General features: G+C 37.3%; 1 protein-coding gene across 7 annotated transcripts in view; it reads left to right on the forward strand.

Moving 5' to 3' along the window:
- ZMYND8 (zinc finger MYND-type containing 8) overlaps positions 1–24,475 on the forward strand; it is a 65,123-nt gene that overhangs the window by 14,150 nt on the left and 26,498 nt on the right. For 6 of the 7 annotated variants that reach the window (XR_011102003.1, XR_011102002.1, XM_068700736.1 and 3 more), the window contains exons 2-7: positions 4,186–4,256; positions 16,555–16,703; positions 20,159–20,377; positions 21,260–21,373; positions 22,652–22,744; positions 23,900–23,987. Coding sequence is in view for 5 of the 7 variants with exons in the window: in XM_068700736.1 (XP_068556837.1) it covers positions 4,186–4,256; positions 16,555–16,703; positions 20,159–20,377; positions 21,260–21,373; positions 22,652–22,744; positions 23,900–23,987 (734 nt within the window). In the remaining 2 variants the exon portion in view is untranslated. The remainder of the gene's footprint in view (positions 1–4,185; positions 4,257–16,554; positions 16,704–20,158; positions 20,378–21,259; positions 21,374–22,651; positions 22,745–23,899; positions 23,988–24,475) is intronic. The other variant, XM_068700738.1, reaches the window with a different exon arrangement.

The raw sequence follows: 24,475 nt of genomic DNA on the forward strand, positions 1-24,475 counted from the left end.
CCCCCCAACATTTTGATGGTTTTTTTTTTTTTTTTTAGAATAATCACAGTAGTTTTCATACCTACTTAAATGTTTGTGCCATTGTTGTCAGTTGAGAGAGATTAAATGTAATAGAGAAATGGAGATACAATTTGCTCCTATAAAGGTATAAAGGTCAATTTTCATAGTATACTGTATAATTGCTGAATTTTGTGTTAGTTGGGGGTGAAGAGCAGTGTGCAGATGTGTGTATAGGACATATGCACCTCCATTGCTAAGAGAGATGTATAACCTTTGTGTCTAGTGGTGAATCCATTTTGACTGTTCTTTTACATTTCTGTCCACAAGTCTTTGGGAAAAGCAGTCTTCAGACATCATCTTCTATATGATAAACCAGAGATGTGTCAAGTCAAGATACTTCGTTTGTCTTGGAACTGCTTTTGAAGGATGTTTTTCCTGTTTCTTTAGATCTCTTGAAAGAACATTTTTAAAAGGGGAGCTGGCTGAATTTCCAAAATTGATCTCAGTAGATGAGAAGAGCCAGATTTTGAGTGAAGAAATGTTAGAAGTCCTAACCTGTAACACCCCTGCGGTGCTAGGTTTGGGCCCACAGGAGTAAAGCACCTTCAGTCAGCTCTGACTTTCTATGCTTCTTCGGTCAGGGATGTAGGAACAGTTCCCACTCCTGAGCAGCTGTATTGATCTGCCACACCCATTTCTCCCTGTATTCATGCACAACGCTCAGCTGTTTAATGCTGACTTGGGGCAGCTGTTGTGTTATTCTCGTTGTATCATGTTCCCCTGAGGTTGTACCCCCAGCACTCAGTGCTAGCACAAGTTCTCTGCAGTATCTTTACCAATGATCTGGACGGGGGGATTGAGTGCACCCTCAGTAAGTTTGCAGATGACGGCAGGTTAGGCGTGAAGGTAGGAGGGAGCTCTGCAGAGGGAGCTGGATGGGCTGGATCAATGGGCTGAGGCAAATTGTATGAAGTTCAGCAGGGCTGAGTTCCGGGTCCTGCACTTGGGGCACAACAACCCCATGCACGGCTACAGGCTGGGGAAAGAGTGGCTGGAAAGCTGCCCAGCAGAAGGGGACCTGGGGGTATTGGTCGCTAGCCAGCTGTACATGAACCAGCAGTGTGCCCAGGTGGCCAAGAAGGCCAACAGCATCCTTCCTTGTATCAGAAATAGAGTGACCAGCAGGACCAGAGGAGTGACTGTCCCTCTGTACTCAGCTCTGGTGAGGCTGCACCTTGAGTGCTGTGTTCAGTTTTGGGCCCCTCACTACAAGAAGGACATCGAGGTGCTGGAACGTGCCCAGAGAAGGGCTATGAAGCTGTTGAAGGGCCTGGAACATGAGTCCTGTGAGGACTGACTGAGGGAACTGGGGTTGTTTAGCTTGGAGAAGAGGAGGCTCAGGGGAGATCTTACTGTGCTTTACAATTACCTTAAAAGAAGTTGTAGTGAGGTGGAGATCAGGCTCTTCTCCCAAGCACCAAGTGATAAGATGAGGTGAAAAGGCCTCAAGTTGCACTAGGGGAGGTTTAGGTTGGATATTAGGAGAAATTTCTTTACTGAAAGGGTTGTGAAGCGTTGGAACAGGCTGCCCAGGGAAGTGGTTGAGCCCTGGTTGAACACCCTGGACGTTTTCAAGAACCATGTAGGAGTAGAATTTAGTAACATGGTTTAGTGGTGGGCTTTAGGACTAGGTTAAGGGTTGGACTGGATGACCTTAGAGGTCTTTTCCAACCTGAATGATTCTATGAACAAAATGCATCTGACGCATTTGGATGAGTCTGGAACATCATCATTTTAATGTAAATTAAACCTGAGCTCCTGCTTAAGGGGTATTTCAGTCCCAACAGCCTCCTTCTCCCTCCTGCCCGCATTATATCCTCATTTCCTCTTTTCTGCACATCTAGCTGCACAGTGAGCTAGATAACAGCATTGATTCAGTTAAAATTGACATGATTTTTGGAACATGAAGTCAGCTATTGGAGAGACCTTTTCTTTTAGTAGCAGACAGTGTAAAATGATCTTAAGACTTCAAACGGACGTCTGTGTATGTTCTAATCTGTGGCTGAAACTGGATATGTATTTTAAAACAGGTAATGTGTGCTGCCAATTTATTTCACTCTTGACAGAATTAGTGTGTATTATATTTACAAGTCGATTTTTTAAAAAGCATTCTTTTCATATCACCAAACTGTAATCAAATAGGATTTTATATGGGGAAAGAGAAGAAAAGTTGTGCAACATGGGAAGAGAGTAACGAACCCATCCTGTAAGCCCATACATCCTTATTTCTTAGGGAAGATAAGGGGCAAGGGCAAGTTCTGGTGTCTGCCACACATTGTCAGCTCCTCTTTGCTAGAGGCCTTCTGGGAAAGGATGTAACAAATGCACAGTATAACTGATCTTCCCATGCATAGTAAATCGGTGAGCATCATATTATGGTCAAGTCTACTGTGCATTTAATTTGTCTGTGCAAAATAAATCTGAGAAACATTGTGCTATGGTCAACAGTGCTACACATTTACCATAGTTCTGGTCACATGGCTCCCTTTCTGTGCTCCTGGAATTAGCAGCATCATTAACAGAACTTGTATTCTGTGTTTTATGACTTTAAAGTGATTAATTTGTGAATTATTACTATATATGAATGACAAATATAAAATAACATTTTCTGCAGTTGATGGATCTTCTCAGCTTTGAGTCTTCCATACATTGAGCTCTGTTAATTTGTATTTAAAATTTTGGCTGATGTAACTGTCCTGTTTAAAATAAGAAAGGAATTCCAACCCAACCCCCTGACAGTTGATAGGTGCTCAAAAGTAGTTTTGATGAATACCAGACTAAAAAGTCCTTCTGCTGGTAAGTTTTACTTTGTTTAGAAAACTGTTTTAACTTACACCAATAACAAAACTTCTGCTAATACAAACTGTTTGTCAGTCTCAAGAGTTTTTCTGTTATAAATGTAACTAAGCCCTCCCTGTTACTTCAACTCTCCGATTAGCTGCCTTAGGCAGATTTAATGGTATTGGCTAAAGCAAAGGTCTCTAGCTGTCATCTTGGCCTTCATGGTAGAAATAGCTGTCCCTATTGCTGGGTGGCTGAAGGGAAAATCTCAGTCCACTCTTAGCAGCAGTAGCTCACAGTCTGCCGTATCAACATAAACTGGTATTAGCAACAACTTATGTTAACAAACCAGACAGTAAATCCTCATTGCAGAGGAAAAGATCTACATCCTGCTTGCCTGTCATGCTTTAGTGGTATTAATAGACAACTATGATACCTGCTTCAAGCACTGTAACTGCATTTGTCCATTATTTTGAATTTGGGCTTGCTTCAACGTCATGTTTTCTTTTATCATTCATCTACAGCAGTCATAGTTGCAGAACTGGTGTGTAGCTCAATACTTTTATTTTTTTTTCATCTCCCATTGTCCTTCTCCAAACTGACTTAAGTAGTAAAATGTATTGAGTTATTTTCCTGAATGGCATAACTATAAGAAAGTAAAATACTAGCAAGTCAGCTCTATTCTTTCATCTAATTAATCATTTAATCCTGCCTGGAATAAATTAAAAGCATCTGTATAAGATCCTATGGTTGAATGGTAGTAACAACTCAGTTCTGTTTATTCTTTATTAAAGATAATAATTAATGGAATTGTATTGTCAGTGGATTATAAATATGTAGTTTTCTGATAGAGTCTCATTTAAAAATCCTTGAAATTATATATTTTAATAGTTTTTGAAACTGCATGTTACATTCTAATTTTGCAAGATGTTCTGTTGCTAAATCTGTTACTTCAGCTAATCTGCTCAGTGGTGCAGGCGAGTGTTTAAACACTAGCAGGAGTCTGTTCACACAGCTTATACAGGCCTTAGATGAGGAGGCACAAGGAAGAGAATTGTCTGCCCTATACCATTTATACAGACAATGGCATTCATGTTACAAGGCTGTTGTTAATATGGAAATGTTGCCTTTGTGATGGGTAACATGTAGCACGCGTGTGTACCTGGACTGCCTCTCTCTATGTTCTGGTCAGTGTATACTCTGGCGAACAGCAGACCTTTAATTTCATCAGAAATCTTAATATAGTTGTATTTGACAGTGTCATGTTGAATTTCTATGTATGAAGTTAGACATGGGAATAATACAATCTAAAACTCTTCTAATTCACTTTTTTGACTCCTGCAGTTTGGCTGAAGAGGAAATAAAGGCAGAGCAGGAGGTGGTGGAGGGGATGGATATCTCCACTCGATCCAAAGGTGAGTGAGAAGGACTATTTCAGGTGTGTTCTACAACAAAGAAGAATATTTGTAAACAGGATAGCAGGAACTGTGCAATCATGTAATCTACAACAAAACTTGACTTCAGTGAAGATGCAAGACTCACTGTATATTTTATGGTGTCTGTTGTATCTTGGAAAGTGTTTAAGTTTTTGCTAAGTTTTTGTTATATGTCAACCCTACCCCCCACCTGCACGCTCCATTGTTATTTCTGGTTTACAAATAACTAAGGTTAGGTCCTTGGAGAAAACATCACCCTTTTGTATCATCTTACTTACAATGGCTTCCTTTGAAGTACTTCTAGATTTGCAATGTAGGGGAAGGAAATACTACCTTAATATTTTTACGTATGGTAACCGATCCTAATTGTTCTAAGTGTAAAGAAGAACATTAACATTTAAATTTCCATAAAAACTGGTCCATTGAACAGTTGGGTTTCAAGGATATTACTATATATATATATATCACATTATCCTCATTTGAAGAAAACTCGATGGAATTGTAGGTGACTGAGAATTTCTGTCCCTCAGGTTTCTGGAGTTTTTCCCATGAATAAGTTACTAGAGGCAAATACTGTTCCCTCTCAGTATAAAGAAAGCCAAAGATGTAACCATCTATTATCGGTGTAAATAATGCTACTGTCATTTGGAGTGGGGGAGAAAAGCGTTTCAATCAAATACTTGTGCATAACCACTTGCTCCAGTTCATTGTAATTGACTGCCAGCTGCCTGTCCATACTTCTTTTGCACTTGCAGCTGACTTTGTAGCTCAGTTTACCTGAAAGCTATTTCTGTAAAACAGCAGCAATGGATACTACCATCCTGTTTAAATTCTGATGCACACACGCATTTCTACTACAGGGGTCTTAAGTCCTGTCAGTTCTTGACTGCACAGATGTAATTGTCTTAAAAGCTTGGCACAGGTCATCTTCATTCTCTTGTTGTTAATTACAGATCTTGTGGAGATAACATGGTTATTAAATTGAATTTAGGTCATATGTGTACTAATGGACAGTAATTTTCTTGTTTCAGTTCTCTTGGTATGGTTAGATAGTGTAATACCTACCATCTGACAGCTCAGAAGAGATTCAGTTCCTCATTTTGGCCCCCCTTCTCCCTGTACTTTTCCCCCTTCTCTGCTTCTTGTCTTGCACACCAGTCTCCATCCCTGAACTATTTGTAATGTTTACTTTTCTCTATACTTCTGTTTGCTTAGCTAGCAGAAAATTAACCTTTTTTTTTTTTTTAAACGATTGTAACTGAAAGGGGAAATTCTCGGTCCTCCCTGCTCCCAGCTTTGTGGTCCCACCACATAACTCCTTTGTGGTCCTTGTCAGATCCCAGCCAATATTGGAGACAAAGGAGGTGATAAGTCATATTTCCGCTTCAGTTCACCTTAGAAAGACTTTGACACAGATACTGATACTAATAAGAGTTTCACAAGCATCAAGTGAGGTAAACTATTACTTATGTCAGTCTGACATCCAATATCTAAAAGCCGTTTATGAGTCTAATACCTGTTTATGTAGTTCTCTACAATTTTAGCACTGCTGTTTACTCAGCACAGAAGCAAATGTATGATCCATACAACAGGTTGCAGTTCCCTTGCATTTAATTGTAGTCCTGGTCTGACCTCAAGGTGTAGTGATTCAATGAATTAAGCCCACAGGAAAACTTCTGCTTTTCTTGTAGGGTTAAGATGAAATTTCCCAGGACAGTAAGCTGATTTAATCCCTCATGGTTATTGAGAGGGGCAGTCTTTCAACTCGCAATCTCGGCTCTCACACATCATCTTGCAGCTTCCCTTGCTTGGGCTCTGTTCAATTCTAAGCAAGTTAACCTGTAAGAAAAAGACTCGTGCTTTTATACTTCACTGACTATCCATTTTCTTTAATTGGTTTGTTAAATTTGAAATGTCTCTTGGGCAAAACCTGTGCCTGCACTATTCTAAGGGGAAAAATAACCATCACCCATTCTTAGCCCTTTCAGCTACATTTTTGTCGGTGAAGAAGCATTGTGGGACACAAAATAAGTAAATAAATAAAGACTTACCTATAAGCCTTGTTATAAGGTGGTAGAACTTATACTAGTTGAATGCATAGGAAGTTTGCATAGAAAATAAAAAGGAAATGACTGCGGAACATAAATGTCATCTGCTTAGTACTAGAGTTGGTCATGTTCTAGGCATGCTAAAATGAACCTTTCTTGGTTTGTTATATGTATTGAGATGAGTTTCTCTGTTAGTTCCATGCAGTGTTTCTGCTATAGAAAATTCACAAACCAGAATTTAAAAACTGTTGTTACACTGTGGATAAGGTAGAAAAAATGTGGCAAGGTTCTATACTGGTGTGATAGTGGTAGTAATGCTTCCTCTTGTAACATTAATCTTGTTCAGAATTTTGCTTTGTGTGTTTTAGAAAGGGTGTAGATGAGGAAATTGACCCTATATAGACGAACCGTTAAGCATAGAGCTCTGTTTGTGTTTTGTGGTTTTGTTCTTGATGGTCTGAGAAGCTTGTGCAGAAGTTAAATTGACAGTATTGTTTAACTTCACATTTGTCCTGGGGAAGCTGATGTGCTCCAAGTTTGTAGCCTTAGTTGCTCTGCTACAGTGTGCTTTGTATAGCAGGTAGTGATAGTTGTAATGAAATAGAATGTTTTAAAGCCAGCTAGATCTATGCAGACCTCTTCATAGATGTTCTTGTTTTGGAATAAACAGTTTAATTCTAATTGTTATAAATCAATTCCAGTTCAGTTTAGGCTAAGCTGAAACATGCATTGTTTAATCTGTAACAAAGGTGTCAACATAGCCTTTTGAATTGGTTTAAGTAAGATGGTGGTTTCAAAGCAGACTAAGCTGGTCAAACTGCTCAGTGCTGCAGTTTTATCCACTTCCGTCAATAGCTAAGCTGACAGGAAACTAACTGAACCATAAAACATGCATAGTTTCCTACTAGCTTAGTGTGCTGAAATAGCTTGGTAGATTGCCAGAACTGGTGTAAGATAGAGGGCAGGAATATACCAGTTGAGTGCAGGAAGTGTCCTGGCAGAGGTTTGGCAGCCAATATTTAGATGGGTTTAGGCTCTAATGAAATGAAAACATAAAACCATAGCTGAGACTTCTTATGCTTCAGAATGTGGTGTCTAAGAGTGAGTCTATAGCAATAGTCAGGAGGAGGAGCAGACTTACTGTAGCAGTTCTAATTTAGGTCTTCCTATAAGCTGTGAAAGTGCAGCTTCAGTAAAGATGGGGTTTTAAAATATACTGCTGCCTTGATCAGAACAAGCAGGTGTAAGGCATCTGAAAACTGGAAATGGGAGATGATGTATTAAAGAGAATAAAGAGAGTCTGAGAAAACAGAATGGATTCGGTATCTGTTTAGCAAAGGAGAAAGGCCAGAGATTAGATTATTGTAATATTTTGTCTTCTGTATATGATACATTAACATATTGGACAGAAACATCTTGTTGTATTTCTTTTCCAGCCCTATGGACTACTTTTTATACTTGTTTATTAAGTATTTCAAGATGGAGCTTTCAAGGCTTTCTGGAGAATTTCCTGAATGTTTCCAGGTTGTGCTCCCAGAGCAGTAGAACCAGCTAAATCATTGTCTGATGCAGTTCTGTCTTCACTTGTACTTGTTTTCTTTGGACAGCAGTAAACTCATCAATGAGCTTTTTCATACTGTTGAATTTGAAGATTTTGTTTGTTTGTTTTATAATTCTCAGGTCAGTTTTTCATCTACTTACCTGTTGATAGAAGTCAGCCTTGGTGGCGGATGGACTTCCATAAAGGCTTCAGCTGTATTTCAGCTAGTACTCTGTTTGCCTGCCTAGTAACTAGTCAAATGGAGTTCTTTAACTCTCTCCATCCCTTCATGAGTCATACATTCCTTATGTTTCCTTTGCATCTAGATGTATACTGGCGCTTAGCCAGTCCTATTCTAAGTGAGTTAAGAACTTGGGTACAGAAGCAGTTTTATATGTGCTTATCTCCCTGAACCAGATTACTAGGGAGTTGGATAGATGTCATTGATAGGATCAGACTTGTCCTGTCAGTGACAATTAGTCATTAGATGGTCTTAGCTGTGTCATCAAATGATATCCTGAAACACTACTACACTTAATGGTGAGAATTCTGACTAGTACAGATTTTGTCCTGCAGAAGGTTTGTATTGAAGGCATCTTAAGGGCACCTCTCAGCAGTAAAGACTTTGGTCAGCTATTTTGAATACATGTATAAATACAAAATGATCAGTAAAATCAAATTTCCCGAATAAATTATATATATTGTAACAATTTCATAATAAAACATTGTTTATCAACTTTCTGATACTGTTGTGGTTTAACCCCACCGGCAGCTAAACACCACACAGCTGTTCACTCACCCTCCCCCCTCCCTCTCTGCGATGGGGGAGAGAAACGGGAATATGAAGCCCGTGAGTTGAGATGAAGACAGTTTATTAAGACAGAAAAATAATAACAATAATAATAATAACAATAATGATGATAATAGTACTACTACTAATAATATGTACAAACAATGCAATTGCTCACCACCTGCTGACCAATGCCCAGCCTAACCCCAAGCAGCCCGGCTCCCCCACCCCAGCTAGCGACCCTTATATATTGTTTAGCATGACCCCAGATGGGATGGAATACCCCTTTGGCCAGTTTGGGTCTGTCCCCTCCCAGCTCTTGCTGCACCCCCAGCCTGCCTGCTGGCAGGTCAGAGTGAGAAGCTGAAACGTCCTTGGCTTGGTGTAAGCACTGCTCTGCAACAATTAAAACATCAGAATGTTATCAGCACTCTTCTCATCCTAAGCCAAAACATAGCACCTTACCAGCTACTAGGAGGAAAAATCAACTCTGTCCTAACTGAAACCAGGATAGCTACCAAGTATGAAATTCTTGCTTCAATGTGAAAAATAATTTGAGAATGCTTCAGTTCAAAGCAGTACAGCCTGAGACTTTTTTCAGTAGTGCAGAGGGTCTTCAGGAGTACCTTGGGGCAGCAAGTCCCCCTACAGCCAGGCTGTAGTTTATAAGCTGCTTACCTCTGCTATATTGCCAGAGGTTTGCATATGTTCCTTGTTTTTATCTTTCAAAGTCCTGCACTGAAGACATGTAACAATGTCTTTATGTACTTGCCCAAAACTGTAATGTAAGAATTAATCAGGATTTACACAACCATGGCTAACCTCAGTTATTTTGTACATCAAGCAACTGGATTGGGTTAATTGCATCAGTTGAAGTTTCTGGAATGTAAACAGGCTTTAGTGGTTGATCACAACTGGGTAATATTTCAAAATCCTGGCATAAGATTAAAATGCCTCAGAGTTGGCATATATGTTCTAAAAGAGTTATCCATCATATTGTTGAGCATTTTGTAGATAATTCAGCATGCTATAGTATGATAGGTAATGGGTTTGAAAATTCATAAATCTGTTAGCAACCATTCAGGATAATAATAATAAAAAAGTTTAAATGGGAGCCTTCATACTTCCAGAAACTGTAAGTAATTGAAGCTTGATCTACCAAATCAGACAATTGTGATGCTCACGTTGGAGCTAGTATTGCTCCTTTTTGTCTCAGAATTCTTCCTCAAACCATTTAACGCATATGCGCTCAGAGCTTTTGAGGAGGAGGAAGGAAGGAAGAAGTGATAGTCTAGGTGAAGTTAGTCCAGTCTTCTGTGAACAGTAGTTACTGATCCTGTAGTTACGTGATGGCATGTTTAAACAATGATTTCTAAACTTCAGGTGAACCTCAGGCTAGCATGTCATTTCCCAATGGATGCTTTGGGAGAGCACTCATCAGTGCTTATGTCAATGTTGGTAACATTGTAGAACAATTAATAATAAACTAATGATGAAAAACAAGTAGCTATTACTGAGAACTTAGAAGGTTATTTCAAGTGTATTTTTTCACTTGCACTAGAAACAATTTTTAAATAATGTGGAGGTAAAATTAAAAATCTCAAAAATTGAGAAATAATTGGAGTAAGATTGTTTGGCAAAATTATTCAGTAGAACAATTGGTTTATCATATAATCTTCAACGAAATGTTCATTTATTATTTCTCTGTAATGCCCTTCATTTAGAGTACCGAACATTTCATATTAACTTCTTTCTGAGTGCTGTGTAACTGTAAGTCTGACCCCTGCCTTTTCAGGTAGACTATTCTACCAGCACAACTAAATCTGAAAGAAAATGCCTTTGCATTGTTGTTTTCATGTCTGTTCCTTATTTTTCGTAAAGTTATATCTTACATTGCCTCCAGAAAATCTTTTGGCATTTCAGTAACTTGTCAGTTGGAAACAAAAAACACAAAAATCATAATTCAGGTAAGTTTTTGTGTGTTTTATGAGTCACCACTTGTTTATTTGAAAATCCCTAATATTTTCAGGCTTGAGCCACAGAAGAAAATTACACTAGTTTAATGCAAATGTAAAGTAGTTTTCAAAATCAGTTAACCAAACATATATTTCTATGGGATCATTATTGCATTGGTTCAATCAGTATTGAATCAGTACCTTTTTCCAGTTAAAGTGTAGTTTGGATTTGGCAGTAACTGAATTGCAGTTCAGTTCTTGTTTAGCTAATAGCAGCTTAACCCTTTTCTGATCTGAATCAGACAGCTTTGGAATAAACATCATTTGAAAGTGAGAAAGTATGACATTATGGAGGTAAGTCAATACAGAACTTAAATTTTACACCTTATTTTCTTCTTTGCATACTAGAGCTAAGGCGCCACATGCAGTGTCACAGTGTACTCCTCTGGTGGCAGTTATGTGAGTAACTGGAGTAAGAAATGGGAGTAAGAAATGGAAGCCAAAGGGCAGAATGCTATATGCTTCTGTTACCCTCCTGGTTCAAGCTGTGCCTACGTATGTATGCTCTGGAAATAAACGCCCAAGTCTGTTCAGTGAGTTATGCTGAGGGAGTTACTCGCTGGAGAGAAACTCAAGCTCACAGGTCATTGCAAGTACTTTAAGGATGTTGTTTCGAGGAGGGAGAGAGAATTCTTCAGGTCACTGCATTGGGAAAACAAGGATTAAGGCATGGTCAGCACTTCACAGTAAGAGAAATTTAGTTATGGCTTCCTTCAGGAGCGTGTGGAAAAGCCTCGTTGAGAACTGCAGCTTACAGAAAAGAAACAAAGCCTGACATTGTACATACTGTTTGTGCCACGTGGTGATGGCAGGATGAGAAAAAAACTGGTGCCATGCAGTTTTTGCTGATTGCTCTGAATGCAAACAGTTTCCGTGCTGAGTAAGCTCCATTCTACTTTAATGAAAAATTTGAATTCAGAACTTGTTTGGGTTTTAGGTTTGATCGCTTTGGTTAAGTTGTGGGTTTTGGTTTAGCTGACACTGCTGCAGTGTTTCTTTCATGATAGCTGTATTAGCTCAGCTCTCTTGGGATATATGAAGCATGTGCCAGCCAAAGGAGTTCTTCTGCCAGCTTCTGTATGTGATTAGCTGAATTGGAAAACAAAACAAAGAAGGAAAACTAAAAATCTCAACAAAACAAAAAAACAACCCTAATCTGTCACTTGTAGTTGTACCCGTGTTACGATTTTTATTGTCATAGTTGCTTAAGGAGGCGGAGAGAAGCAGACGTATTTTTCTCATATTTAGAGGACATATCTTATTTGACTATTTGTTGTATTGTCAAACTAATCTGAATTTTGGCCTAAAGGAGTAGGAGGCAGATTCACTTGAATTGAAACAAGTCAAGTAACAGTAATGGTCTCAGACATACTGTATTGGTTTAATTCAGCATAGGCATGTGAGAAAATAACTGGTCCTACATGTAGGCTACTGTTGTAGAAAGGGGAGGGGTAGGAGGGAAAAAATCATATTTCTTAGTGCCAAAGACAATTTAGAACATAAAATGTGTGTGTTTTTTTTTTTTTTTTAATTATTATTACTTTACACAAGCTTAACTACATTCTGCTGAAATTTTGTATCTTATGCGTACAGAAAAATTTCTCTGACAGCCAACGCAACATTTCTGCTAGGCAGCACTGCTGAAATAGCCGTGCCTATGTAACTCCAGGAGTAGACGCTTTTCCTGGTATTGTCAAAATTATGTGTGGGGTTAAGTTAGTGCAGCTATTCTGTATGAACAAAACTCAGGATGGACAAATGCTTCTAAATTTCTCATCCTTCCCTCAGTTGTATCTTCCATTTAGCTTCTTTGTGTTTTTCAGATGTTTTTCATATTTATTTACAATTTCCCCAATTCTTAATCATTGTCTTGACATGTTACCAAGCTTTTGGTCAATCATAAATCACTGTATAGCACCAAATTCTCCATACAATCATGTGGAAAGAAGTCAAAACAGATGCTATTTTCTGTGCAGTTACATATTTTTGGGAAAAAAAAAGTTAAAAAGGTCCAGGAAATGGAGAAAAAAATACTTGTCATTACACCTGATAGGTCTGGGCCCACCTGTAGAGTATAAAGCTAATTATAATTATAAAGCTAATTATAAAAGACTGATTGACACAAGTTAATGTGGAGCACTACAACTTCTCATTTACAGAAGTTCTTCTACTACACCTTTTCCGTCTTTCTTTACGTTTTCTTCCATACGTGTGGACAGAGTATGTCTTAAAAATGCTTAGGTGCAGCTTCAGTTCACTTCTTGAACTTGAATCATGAGTAAGATACAGTGGCATCATGGAGCTTTTTGACCATGTTTTCTCAAGGTTTTTCTACGTTTGTAACTATGTAGTTTCTTGATAATGTTTTACTCTGTCCACTCAAAAATATGCTATTTTCAATAAATGTAAGCTTTATAAGCAAGCATTCCAAGGTTATTAAGACTACATTGTATGTATCGCTCCTATTTTTACATCAATGTCATTTGGCCGTTTTCATAGCTGAGGCAAGTCATTAATTCATTATTAGCATATGCTCAACTGCTGTTCAAAATCTTTCAATTTCTGCCTAGCTTGTTAACCTTAGCTCCATTTGTGCAAATCATTATTGCAGCCAGTTTTTTATTTCTTCTTATTGACAGTTTGACCTTCACATTTGTTGAAAATACAGAGGTCATCTGGAAATCTATTCTAGTTTTTCATTGTGTCATTGACCCTCTAAGATTTGTGCTATGTGACAAATTACCTCATCTTTGAATGAGATTCAGTCCAACTTCAATTTCACAGGGCATTATTTTGTGTACAGTTTTAAAATAAACTTCATTTCCTTGGCTCTTTTAGGAATGTCTAAAGAGAACACGTCAGTGGCCATGTTATTTGTGGTATCTGTGGTTTTGTTGTAGAAAGGAATTATATTTAATTTGTTCTGACAAGCTCTCTTTCTTACGCTGATGCTGGTTCATGTATATAAAATCCCAGAGCTCTGTCCAGTCCACCTAACCTCAGCTGCCTGATGAAAGCACCTTAGTTAGCAGCATGTCCAATCTTCCCTGGCTGTATGGTAGGAGGAGGCAAGTCAACTGCATTGTTCTCTGAAGATCTAAATCAGGCTCCATACGCATCTCTTGCTACTGGCTCTGCAGGCAGAGTAGAGTGACAGCTGTTCAAATTCAGGTAGCTCTGTAACAATGCCTGAAGGCACTGGGGATTAATACAGGCTATGGGAAGGTGACGTGCTACCCAAGAGGACTGGGAACTGGAAGGAGCTGGGACACTCGACTAGCCTGCCCTGCTAATTGAGAGCCCTGACAAAAACAGTGGCAGTGGCTTCAAATCAGATACCTGAAATATTACCTCCTCAGGCCATCTGCTAGCTCCTCTGGTGAACCTTGTTGCATCTCAGGCATGATTGACTTCTGAATGGCATTTTAGCCTCACTTTGATTTAAGATGATTGGCTGTAAACTGGAGCAGGCCCAGGACATCTGCCCCAGGCAGATTAGATGGCTGGGAGTGCTACCTACGTGCTATGGTTATGCTGGCAAAAGTGTTCTCCAGTCTTTAGTCTTGTGAATGTTTTTGTGTATCTTCCTCACACAAGGTTAAATTGATTTTGATAGTAATGCTGATGAGGTTAATATGCCTTTCATTTTGGGATCTGGGAGACGTGAAGAATTATGGAAGTAAAGTGTTATCCAAATACGTTCAGCTCTTTATTACAGCATTCTGGTATCTGTTTTGTGGAGGACTGAGGAGACCATGGGCCTACCTTGTAGCTCAGTGACACTTTCTCATTCAATAAATACTTAAAATTCAGACTAGGAGGCATTTGTGGGGAAAACAGTGCTCATCCACTGCCCACATGACATGGTCTAATGCTGTGTTTTTCAGTATTTTTCTGTTTGGGGAAACCTTCAGTATTCTTTGGTGGACCTTTTTGTGTTAAATTTCAAACTATTGACAACATACATGCTCTGATAAGCTGATAAATTACTGGCTGTTGTTCTGGTACCTTTCTGTTCTGACGTTCATTGGAGACTTCAGGTGAAGCATTTCAGTGAGTTCTGCTGGCTTAGCAACCTGATGCAACTGAGCCCATCATTCAGTGAGGCCTGGAAGGAAAGATCACATATCCAGGAGGGAAGGGATAATAGCATCATCCCAGCCAGCAGTTTGATTGACTTTGGCTTCTGTCAAATAGCTGCCAAAAACTACTCTGCCATAAAAGCTGTCAAGGTAGCTTCAGTCCCCAAGCATTTCCTGTTTCCTTCCTTTGTTCTCACCTGTGTAGCTGCTTTGCTGAATGTGTTACACGCACATGTGGCTGTGCAGTGAGTGGGACCACAGAATAAAGAGCTGCAGCCAAAAGTTAGTTTTTAGACAGATTTTATTTCTCAATGGCTTTGTGTGCAGCCACAGAAGCACTTCTACTAGCACAAGTGAGTAGGGAATTGAAAATACTGGAGTGACTTTGGGGAGGTTTCAGTTATTTGTCTTTATGAGAGTGGTGACTTCTGACCCCTTGGGTTTTATCTATCATTTAATTTTGTTACATCAAAAACTTAAGAAAAAATGAAACTTTTTTTTTTTAAAAAATCTGCTAATCTTTCACTTGTTTTGTCAAACTTGTTTCACTGAACTATGATTGTCAATTGCAGCTGATTGCATGCTTGTGTTTTTCTGTTTTTGAAAAACATTAGTACTTTGTAATTAAGCTGAGTCTTCCATATTCATTAGGAGTCATTTAAATTTTGTTCTGAGAAAATAAAGTTGCAAATGCTCACATTTTCACCTAGGATATTTCTGATGAGCTTGTCAGTGATTTTTTTAAATATATTTTATTTTTCTTAAGTGTATTAATAACTTTTTAGCATAATTGGAGGAGTGAAACAGACTAGAAGATACACAATATATAGGCAGACTTGTTTCAATTTCCTCTCTCTGTCTCTCAAGAATTTTTTCAGTTCATAGCCACCTGGGCACACACCAGGGCTACTTAAGTTGCTGCTATTTAGTTTAAGCTGCTTGATGAGCTTACACTAAGATAGCAAACCACGACTAAGAGCAGCTGAGACACAGGCACATGTTCCCTTCTGGCCAGCTTTGTTACATGGAGTAATAACTTTGGGCATAGATTGTAACTGTGACTTATTAAACTGCTCTAGTAATTTGCTTGGTGAATGCAAGAGCTGACTGCGAAGGACACTAAAAAATTGTGTCACTTTCTTTTTGTTACTCTATCTAGCTGTCAAAAATTACTACTTGAGTGGTAGCCTTGTCTTAATTTTATCTTTTTTACAATTCAATTTAGCATGTACTACAAACGACTAAGTATTTGAAGTAATATTATTTTCAGACTATTGGACAATTTGATTTTTTTCTATTAACACATTTCAGTAGGTATATTTAAATATTGGAAATAGGAAGAGTGTATTACCTTGTCATTTATCATGTTATAAATTCTGTTGTTTATCTTTCTAAATTGCATTGTGAAGTTGTCATAAATTGTTATTTTTATTCTTCTTTTAAGGGGTATTGCAGAGGTTTGCATGGAACAGTGCTCTGTGCAAATTCTGCAAATTCTGTTACACTACAGAATGTAATTGTTGTTACACTTCAAAAGATACTAAAATTTAAAATTATATGAATGGCCAGAATTCCATGGGGGGAAAAAATGTAATGTTAATCTAAATTAATATATTGAGTATTCACTTAACAGTGGCACAGCTTAGCAAGTCTATGATTCCAGTTTTGTAAGTGACTGGATGAAAGGCAATTGAGAATTTTTATTCTATTCAGTGGTGGAGTATGAATGACAAACCGTATCCTTGTCTGAATGTTGTTCATTGATATGTACTCCTTAAGAGTGTTGCTTTTATCTGTTATAGATCCTGGCTCTGTCGAACGCACAGCACAAAAAAGGAAGTTTCCCAGCCCTCCACATTCCTCTAATGGCCACTCACCACAAGATGCATCAACAAGTCCTATAAAAAAGAAAAAGAAACCTGGTCTATTGAACAGTAATAATAAAGAGCAGGTAAGAGAAGTCATGGTCTTGTTATCCTAGGATGTGAAACAATGAAGGATTTAGAGACAGATGAATAGATGCCATTTCCTCATTAGGAAACACAGTTTTCATACTATAAGAAGTATACACTTGTGGGTGTAGGAGTTTTTTAAGTTGGATTTGGGTGGGCTTTATTTTTTATTCTGTGGACTTTTTTTTTTAAAGAGGGAGTACCTGTGTCCTGCTTTATTTCATAAAACTAACAAGACATAACCAGTAAGTGTTATTTCGAACAAAAGGATTATAAATGAATATAGAAATAATAACAACAACACTAAAAACTCTCATTAATTTAAACCATTAGAAGGAAGTGTTTGGGGACACTATCTACTAGATTAAGAAAGATACCACAGTGTCAGTGGGAATCTATTCTCATTTCTACTACCAATTATTAACAATAATCCAGCTGTTCCCTTGCTTGGTACTATGCAGATTCCCTCTCCTTTCTTTTAATTTGCAGACAGTATACACTGCTATCAAACTAGATGAATCAAATGCTGGCAGCATTTTTCAGTTTTCATGTTTGAAACATTATTTTCAGTGTCTTCTGAATACTGAGTTCATAGCATTTGTTGTAGCTCTTAGAAGAACTCCAGAGGACTTTGAGAAATTCTGATTCAATGTATGATGCAAGTGAAAGAATTATGTGAATTATGTTGAACACCAAATGCTAGAAAACAGCTGCATCATCCTGGAACAGATTACATGAAAGCAATCTTTAGCCCTACTGAAATTTTTTCTCATCTAAATTACAGATAACATACCTCTGTGTTGTTCAAAGCCCTTTTGCATGTTAGTACATTTTTGCCAATATCATGAAAACACAGGATTAAGTTCTGTGGCTTAAAGCATTTTTTCCTCATTAATAGCATCCATATTAAACATTAGTATGGTACAATTGCACTGGTTAAGAAAGAATATTAAATTCCTAATAACTGCAGCTATTCTGGAACGAAAACTGTGAATAACTCAGGCCAAAGAAGTCTTTCAGTGTTAAGTATATTTTATTGAAGGATAATTGGCAGGTCCAGTAATAGCATGTGTAGGCATTGTTGAACTAGTTTACTGTGGCCAATTTGGCTTTTACTGTGCTTCACTGCAGGCTCTTTAAACTGCTCCACATCCTGGACGCTTGCTAGTGAAACTGATGAGAAAACAAAGTTTTTCTTTCAAGACTGCTAAAACTTAAACTCCTAAAACATTTTGCTCTGATTAGAACAACTGAAAAGGTCTTTTGATGTAGTTGAGATTTTCTGTTGTTTTGTTGTTCAGATCATTTTTGAATCTTTTTTTTTTTTTGTCCTTAAACTTAGCTCAGGCAAAATAAGCTGATAGATGTCTAAATGATAGGAACATCCTTGATCAGACAACTGATTCCTCTCATTTTCTAGCAGAAATGGACTCTTTTATTTAGATATTAGGAGATCATTTTTCTGTAGTGTCTTACAGATTTTAAAACAGGATCTTTAATTCTTACGATTTTAGTGTGGATATCCACTTGAAAATCGAAGTATGCAATAAATTTTACTGGTAATTTGCTTTGTCTGCAGTTGAAGACAACGCCCCATAGTTGCATCTATGTATAAGTATAGGCTATTGAGATTTTGGTCTTATAGCTGTGGTGCATGCAACTACAAACAAAATCTGCTTCTGAATTGTAAACTGCAGCTTTCTCTTTTTCACTCTGTGTTTACATGTGTCTTTCTGTCTCGGTTTGAATGGCATAATAATACATTAGAAATGTAGGAAAAGCCTTTTCTTATCCCTTTTATTCCACAGGATTTCCTTGAACCTTCCATATAAAAAAAACTTGTATTATATAATTAAACATACACAGAGAAAGTACAGAAAATAATACCTGGTCCATTTCTGTGGTGGGAGCAAGTACCTTTTTACTAGCTGTATTGTCTGTAGAATAGGAAATGCAGACTGTCAAAACATAGAAATTCTTGTGAATCTGTAGGTAGCAAAACACTTCTGGAATTACAGTGACATTCCTTCTTTGCCTAAAATGCTATACAATATGTGATAATTACAGGTAATATCTCTTCTGATGTATCTTTTGAGATATAATCTTTAGCTGAATTGTCATAGAATATCACTTCTGCACCTTGAACATCCTCTATTCATGAAAATAATTAGACCTTGTCCTTTGTAACGTAATAAATCTAGAAAGATCACAGTCCAAACCGGCATGATAATGGCTTGTGGTTTTTAGTATTTGTCCTGTGTGAGTAGTTTTGTACAGGATGCTGCAAAGGTTTGGAACATGCATATTGTTCCACTGTTTTATGAGTCACGTAGGCATGTGACAGTTTAAGGGCTCAAGAACTTGTGGAGCTGTTAATTGGTGTAGGAAGCACACAAAATTTCCTGAGAATCAAACAAAACGCTTCTGCAAACTACAAACAGCCAGTTGGATAGTTAAAATAATGTCATGAACAAATGGTTTTATGTCAAACAAAAAAAAAATTACAGTAAATAGCTTAAAGATAAGATTATTTCCCTCCATCCCCTCTGCAGCAAACTGTGCCTATGGTTAATACCAACCAGTGAACTTTAGTTCCTTTGTCATTGATAAACAGTACTTATTTTCCAATAAATGTTATAATCCCTTCAAATTCAATCTAATAAACTTTGGGTCTCTGACCCGTTTTGGCTATCCCAGAATCTTCAACTGTTGTGTTTTGATATCAACTGTCATCCTTGAGCTATTTGAGGCTCAAGTGAAAGTCAAGTTCATGCAGTTTATGAAGTTAACACTGTTTTCTAGTGCAGGCAAACCAGTGGAGATTGTGAGTCTTAAATTTTGATACACATTTAAATGGTAGATGAAATCTTTTCCAGGGTTCATGCTGCTTTGGCACACCCTGTTAAGGATGTGAATCTGCTCCTGTATCACCCTACTCCATGGTTTGCCTTATCAATTAAAACCAGCACTGTCTTTCTTGATTTTAAAAAGTTGTGAATTGCTGCAACTTAGGACAGATTTGCGTCATGTTCAGCTTCTTGTTTCATGACTAACTTCTTCAGTTGTCCTAGGTTTAGCCACTACTAAATCTCTCTCAGTATTTAGCTTCCAGAGTCCCATGGAATTCTGAGTTCAGAGGACATATAACCTTTGTAGCTACACTCTTTTCTTGAAGATAAAAGTATTTACTGATATTCATTGGATTGCGTGACCTGCACATTATGTCCTCGCCACAAAGATTTATTTTGAGTGTTGAGTGTAATTCAGCATTTGTTATCTGAACGAGAAAGTAAACCTCTTTATGAATGATTTTGTGCAATGAAAAGGATTATGTTCTTACATAAATGTTAATCAAACTCTGTAGATTTCTGCTTGTTTTATATAATGAATATTATTATTTGAAAAATGCAAATTTGTTTTGAAACCAAACCTGTTTTTCTTGCCTACATTTCAGTCAGAACTAAGACATGGTCCGTTTTACTATATGAAGCAGCCACTCACCACAGACCCTGTTGATGTTGTACCACAGGATGGACGGAATGATTTCTATTGCTGGGTTTGTCATCGGGAAGGCCAAGTCCTCTGCTGTGAACTCTGTCCTCGGGTTTATCATGCTAAGTGTCTGAAACTGACAGCGGAACCAGAGGGGGATTGGTTTTGCCCAGAATGTGAGGTTAGTTTGTTATAAGGAGTGGATTTCTTTCATGTGTGTGAGATAGAAGCAGCTTTTTTACATTCCTGAACGTTTGTTGTATTCCTGTATGACCTCTTGGTAATGGTATCAGAAGAATTTGTACAAAAAAGGAGGCATCTCTTGTTGCTTCCCCACTTCTCTGTATGTGTTCCGGGATTGTGTTTGCCTTCTTACCATGACTCTTCAACTTCCTTTGTGTTCCCATCTCTAGAGAAGGCCTCATTTCAAAGAGTGATCCCTTCATCACAGCTCTAGCTCTGAAAACATTCTTCGTTTTCAGCTAGCTTAACTTATGCTTCTTCCTGTGGGCTGATAGCTCTGCAGCAGTGCTCGAATTATTTGCCGCTGTAGGGTTTTCGTAAACAAGTGAATATTATTATTATTACTACTATTTTTTTTTCTGCAGGGCTAAGGAAGAATTTAACCATTCCTCTCCAATGATTCCTGGGGAGAGAATAATTAGCATCATAGTATCTTCAATGAAAGTAAATTGGTTTATCACATGCTATTCTTTGGCCACTTAGCATATTAGAGTCCAGGTTAATTTCTCACTTATTCACATTTCTGTGAACTTGCATTTTATTGAAATTATATATTCCCATATTCACTTTGTGTGATATAGAAGATGGATGCAGTTTCCAGTCCTTTCCCTTTTTTAATTTTTTTAAAAACTTTTGTTAACGTATTCAGAATTAAAATTGAGTAAAACAATTATCTGAAGTACTTATGATGCATCATCAGAAATGTTTTGTTTCATAGGACGTAATTATTTTCTTCCATTCAAATGCTGGGATGTTTTAATGGAGAAGAATTCACCTTGAAATGTTTGCTGACAAAATATTTTGTAATCTTAATTTTTAGAAAATCACAGTTGCAGAATGCATAGAAACACAGAGTAAAGCTATGACAATGCTCACCATTGAACAGCTATCATATTTACTGAAGTTTGCACTACAGAAAATGAAACAGCCAGGGGTAAGGAAGACTTTTCTGTATTCTTGGATCATATGTTTGTCATAACACTGGGTTTTGCTTCCTTTTGTTGATCTTGAGCCTAGCATATTTTATTGGACTATATATGACAACTTCTGTACTGTCTATCACCTGGTGCAAACATTAGTTAAGACTATATATATGTTTTTGGAGTGCATTTAAAATTTAATTTTTAATGCAACTTCTGGAGATATTTTCAGTACACCTAATGAAACTACAGCATGGCTTCCCAAGGGGACTTTGTGTTTTCTCACTCACTGAAAGTGGACAATGCTATTTCTGAGATACAAGGGGAGTGACAGGATATGATCTCTTACCAGTCCAGGTACATGGGCAAGATTGTAAGCACAGATGCTGTTTGGTAATTCATTATAACAATTGAAATACTAGCATCTGTCTATTAGGAGAAATATAGTTTTTTACCACAAAAATTAGTAGTATCATATGCTTGTAAAACACTGAATGTTTTCCTCTCAGTGTGTTGAAAACCTGTGCCATCAACTTGCATACCAATTGAGATTGCTGCTCTATGAATTTTTGTCTTGGAGGCAAAATTGTTTCCTCTTGACTTTTACCTCTCTCCACAAGTCTGTCTCAGTCTTCAAGATCAACATGCTTCTAAGTTTCAGATATTCCAGTCACAGATTCTATGATTCAGTTTCTGGTCACTCTTCCTTCACTGCGCAAGCTTTGTCTAGTTTTCACACGTGAAGAAAAAAAGTAAATCAAAGTAAGATGCTGAGATGAATTGCCGTGGCTTGCTTTAACTCCTGTTCCTTTCTTGTACCTATAAATAAGTTAGAGGAGTCTGTCTGCAATGTTACAGTAAAATACGTCGGGAAAACCAGATGTGTGGAATCATGGGCTCTTTGCAACTTTGGTGTCTCTATGATAAGTATTTTAGCACAACAATAGTGGCACTTTCTGGAAAGGTTACTCTTTAGTTTTGATACACTTTAGCTCTTCAAGTATTTTTACTCTGGAGTGGTCAATACTCTTCTTTTAGGAGGAGGCATTAGAAGCTTTAAGAGCTGCTTTTCAGAAGCAAAGTGTCAGTTTTTGTTGATACTGAGTCGACAATCAAAACATTTTGAAAATGCTAGAAAAATAGAAAAATAATGTTTAATGAATGCTACAGAAATATTTTGCCCTTTAGGCATTTTACTAATAACCTGTTGTTTTTGTGCCTGATTAGAAATATATATATTAATGAAACTGTTCAAAATTAAGATGCAGTGTGATTTTTTTTTTTCCTAACAGACAGAGCCATTTCAAAAGCCAGTTTCACTGGATCAACACCCAGATTATGCAGAATATATCTTTCATCCAATGGACCTTTGTACATTAGAAAAGGTTTGTATGAAACACGGAGAGGAAGATCCTTTCAGTTTGATTGCTATGGTTAAGATACCTTGAGTGTTTGTTGGGAGGCAGGAAAGAGGTTGTTAGAATTTTTTTTTTATTGTAGTTTTTTTTTTTTTTTGCTTATAAATGCCAGTTCAGTTATAGCTTGAAAATAATCATATGCCCACTGAATGAATCTGCTATTTTGTCTGAACCAGTAGCAAATGCTAAGGAAAAACAGTATGAAAAAGACAAACTTACACTGATGACCTCCTACTGTATAAATGCATCTAATTCCAGGAATCATCCTGTGGGGAGACTTCGTTAATCAGAGTTTGCATTTGATCATCATGTTTGTTAGCTATTAGTGGATCACTGGTACATTGATTTGTCTTGGGACCATGTGAGTGTATGACCAGGGGTCATTCTAGACTTATGTACTGATCATTCAACAAATATTGTAATCTCCACTGCACCTGAGATGTGGAAGAAAAATGAAACAGTAAAGAGTTGGATTATGGTAGTTTGATTGTCAATTCAGTAATAAGCTAGGTGCTTCACATCATGACGTTCTTCATTCTCCACCGTGTTAATAAATAGTGGAGCACTGCAGAGCTTTGCTCTGCTACTACTTGGTGAAGAGTCAGCAAGCATTTTCATTCTCTGTCCCTTTACAGTGGACGTTGATATCTGTGTTATAAAGGTATGACAAATCCATGTGATTGATTTTATCTAAATGAATTACTTCACCCAGTTGGTAGGTTGGAATATCACACATCCTGTCTTATGTGGTCTGGTGAATAATTTTTTTCTGGGCCTTGTAAAAATTAAAAAAGCGAGAGTTCTGTGGAGCAGTAACATGCCAGTAAAATAATATTGTTTGAGGAAATTAACGGATGGTGTATTTTTTCCCTTGGTATTTTTTTTTTAACATTGAAGAATTGAATTTAGTTTTATTAGAATTGATTTAGTTCATGTTTTCAGGACAATCAAAAACCAACATGAATTTGATAGATTCTTAAGTATTTAGAATTACAGGTTTTACTATAAATAAGTATTTTGTTTTATTAGTTGTATGACTTATGGTAGGAAACTGTTCAGGAAGAAGCTTTCACTTCTTACTCATTTCTGTTTCCTGATACATTTTAATTTTTTTATTTCCAGAATGTTAAAAAGAAAATGTACGGTTGCACTGAAGCATTTTTGGCTGATGCCAAATGGATTTTGCACAACTGCATTATTTACAATGGGGGTAAGAACTTATGCACATGTGTACTTATGTCCTTGAATATGAAATTCAGGATTAGATAAAGTAATAGATCAAGTTGTAGATTTGCTTGCAAATGCTGAAAGTATCTTTTTGCTAATTATTGTAGTTCCTAAACACAATAATTTTTTAAAGAGCTGACATACATATAATTTAGGACCAAATACTGCCTGTGCTGTCGCTTGCTCATTCCATCTTAAACTTTTTTCAAATTGACGATACATTGCTTTACGATTTTGCGTGATGCTGTGCTTTATAGGAGACCTAGTTGAGGAAATGATGCAACATGTTGATCACTTTACAGTGTATCAGTGGTGGGCAGGCTGCAGATGGATTAAGGGAACACTTTAACAGTTTTACTGTATTTGTTGGGAACATAATTGTTTGCCTATTTCTTTTACAAGTATGTATTTTGTGTATACTGGTTTTGCATTATCTTCTTAGATGTTCCCTTTTGTCTTTTAATACAGACT

The sequence above is a fragment of the Anas acuta genome, chromosome 16 (assembly GCF_963932015.1).
Source record: "Anas acuta chromosome 16, bAnaAcu1.1, whole genome shotgun sequence".
Taxonomy (NCBI): Eukaryota; Metazoa; Chordata; class Aves; order Anseriformes; family Anatidae; genus Anas; species Anas acuta.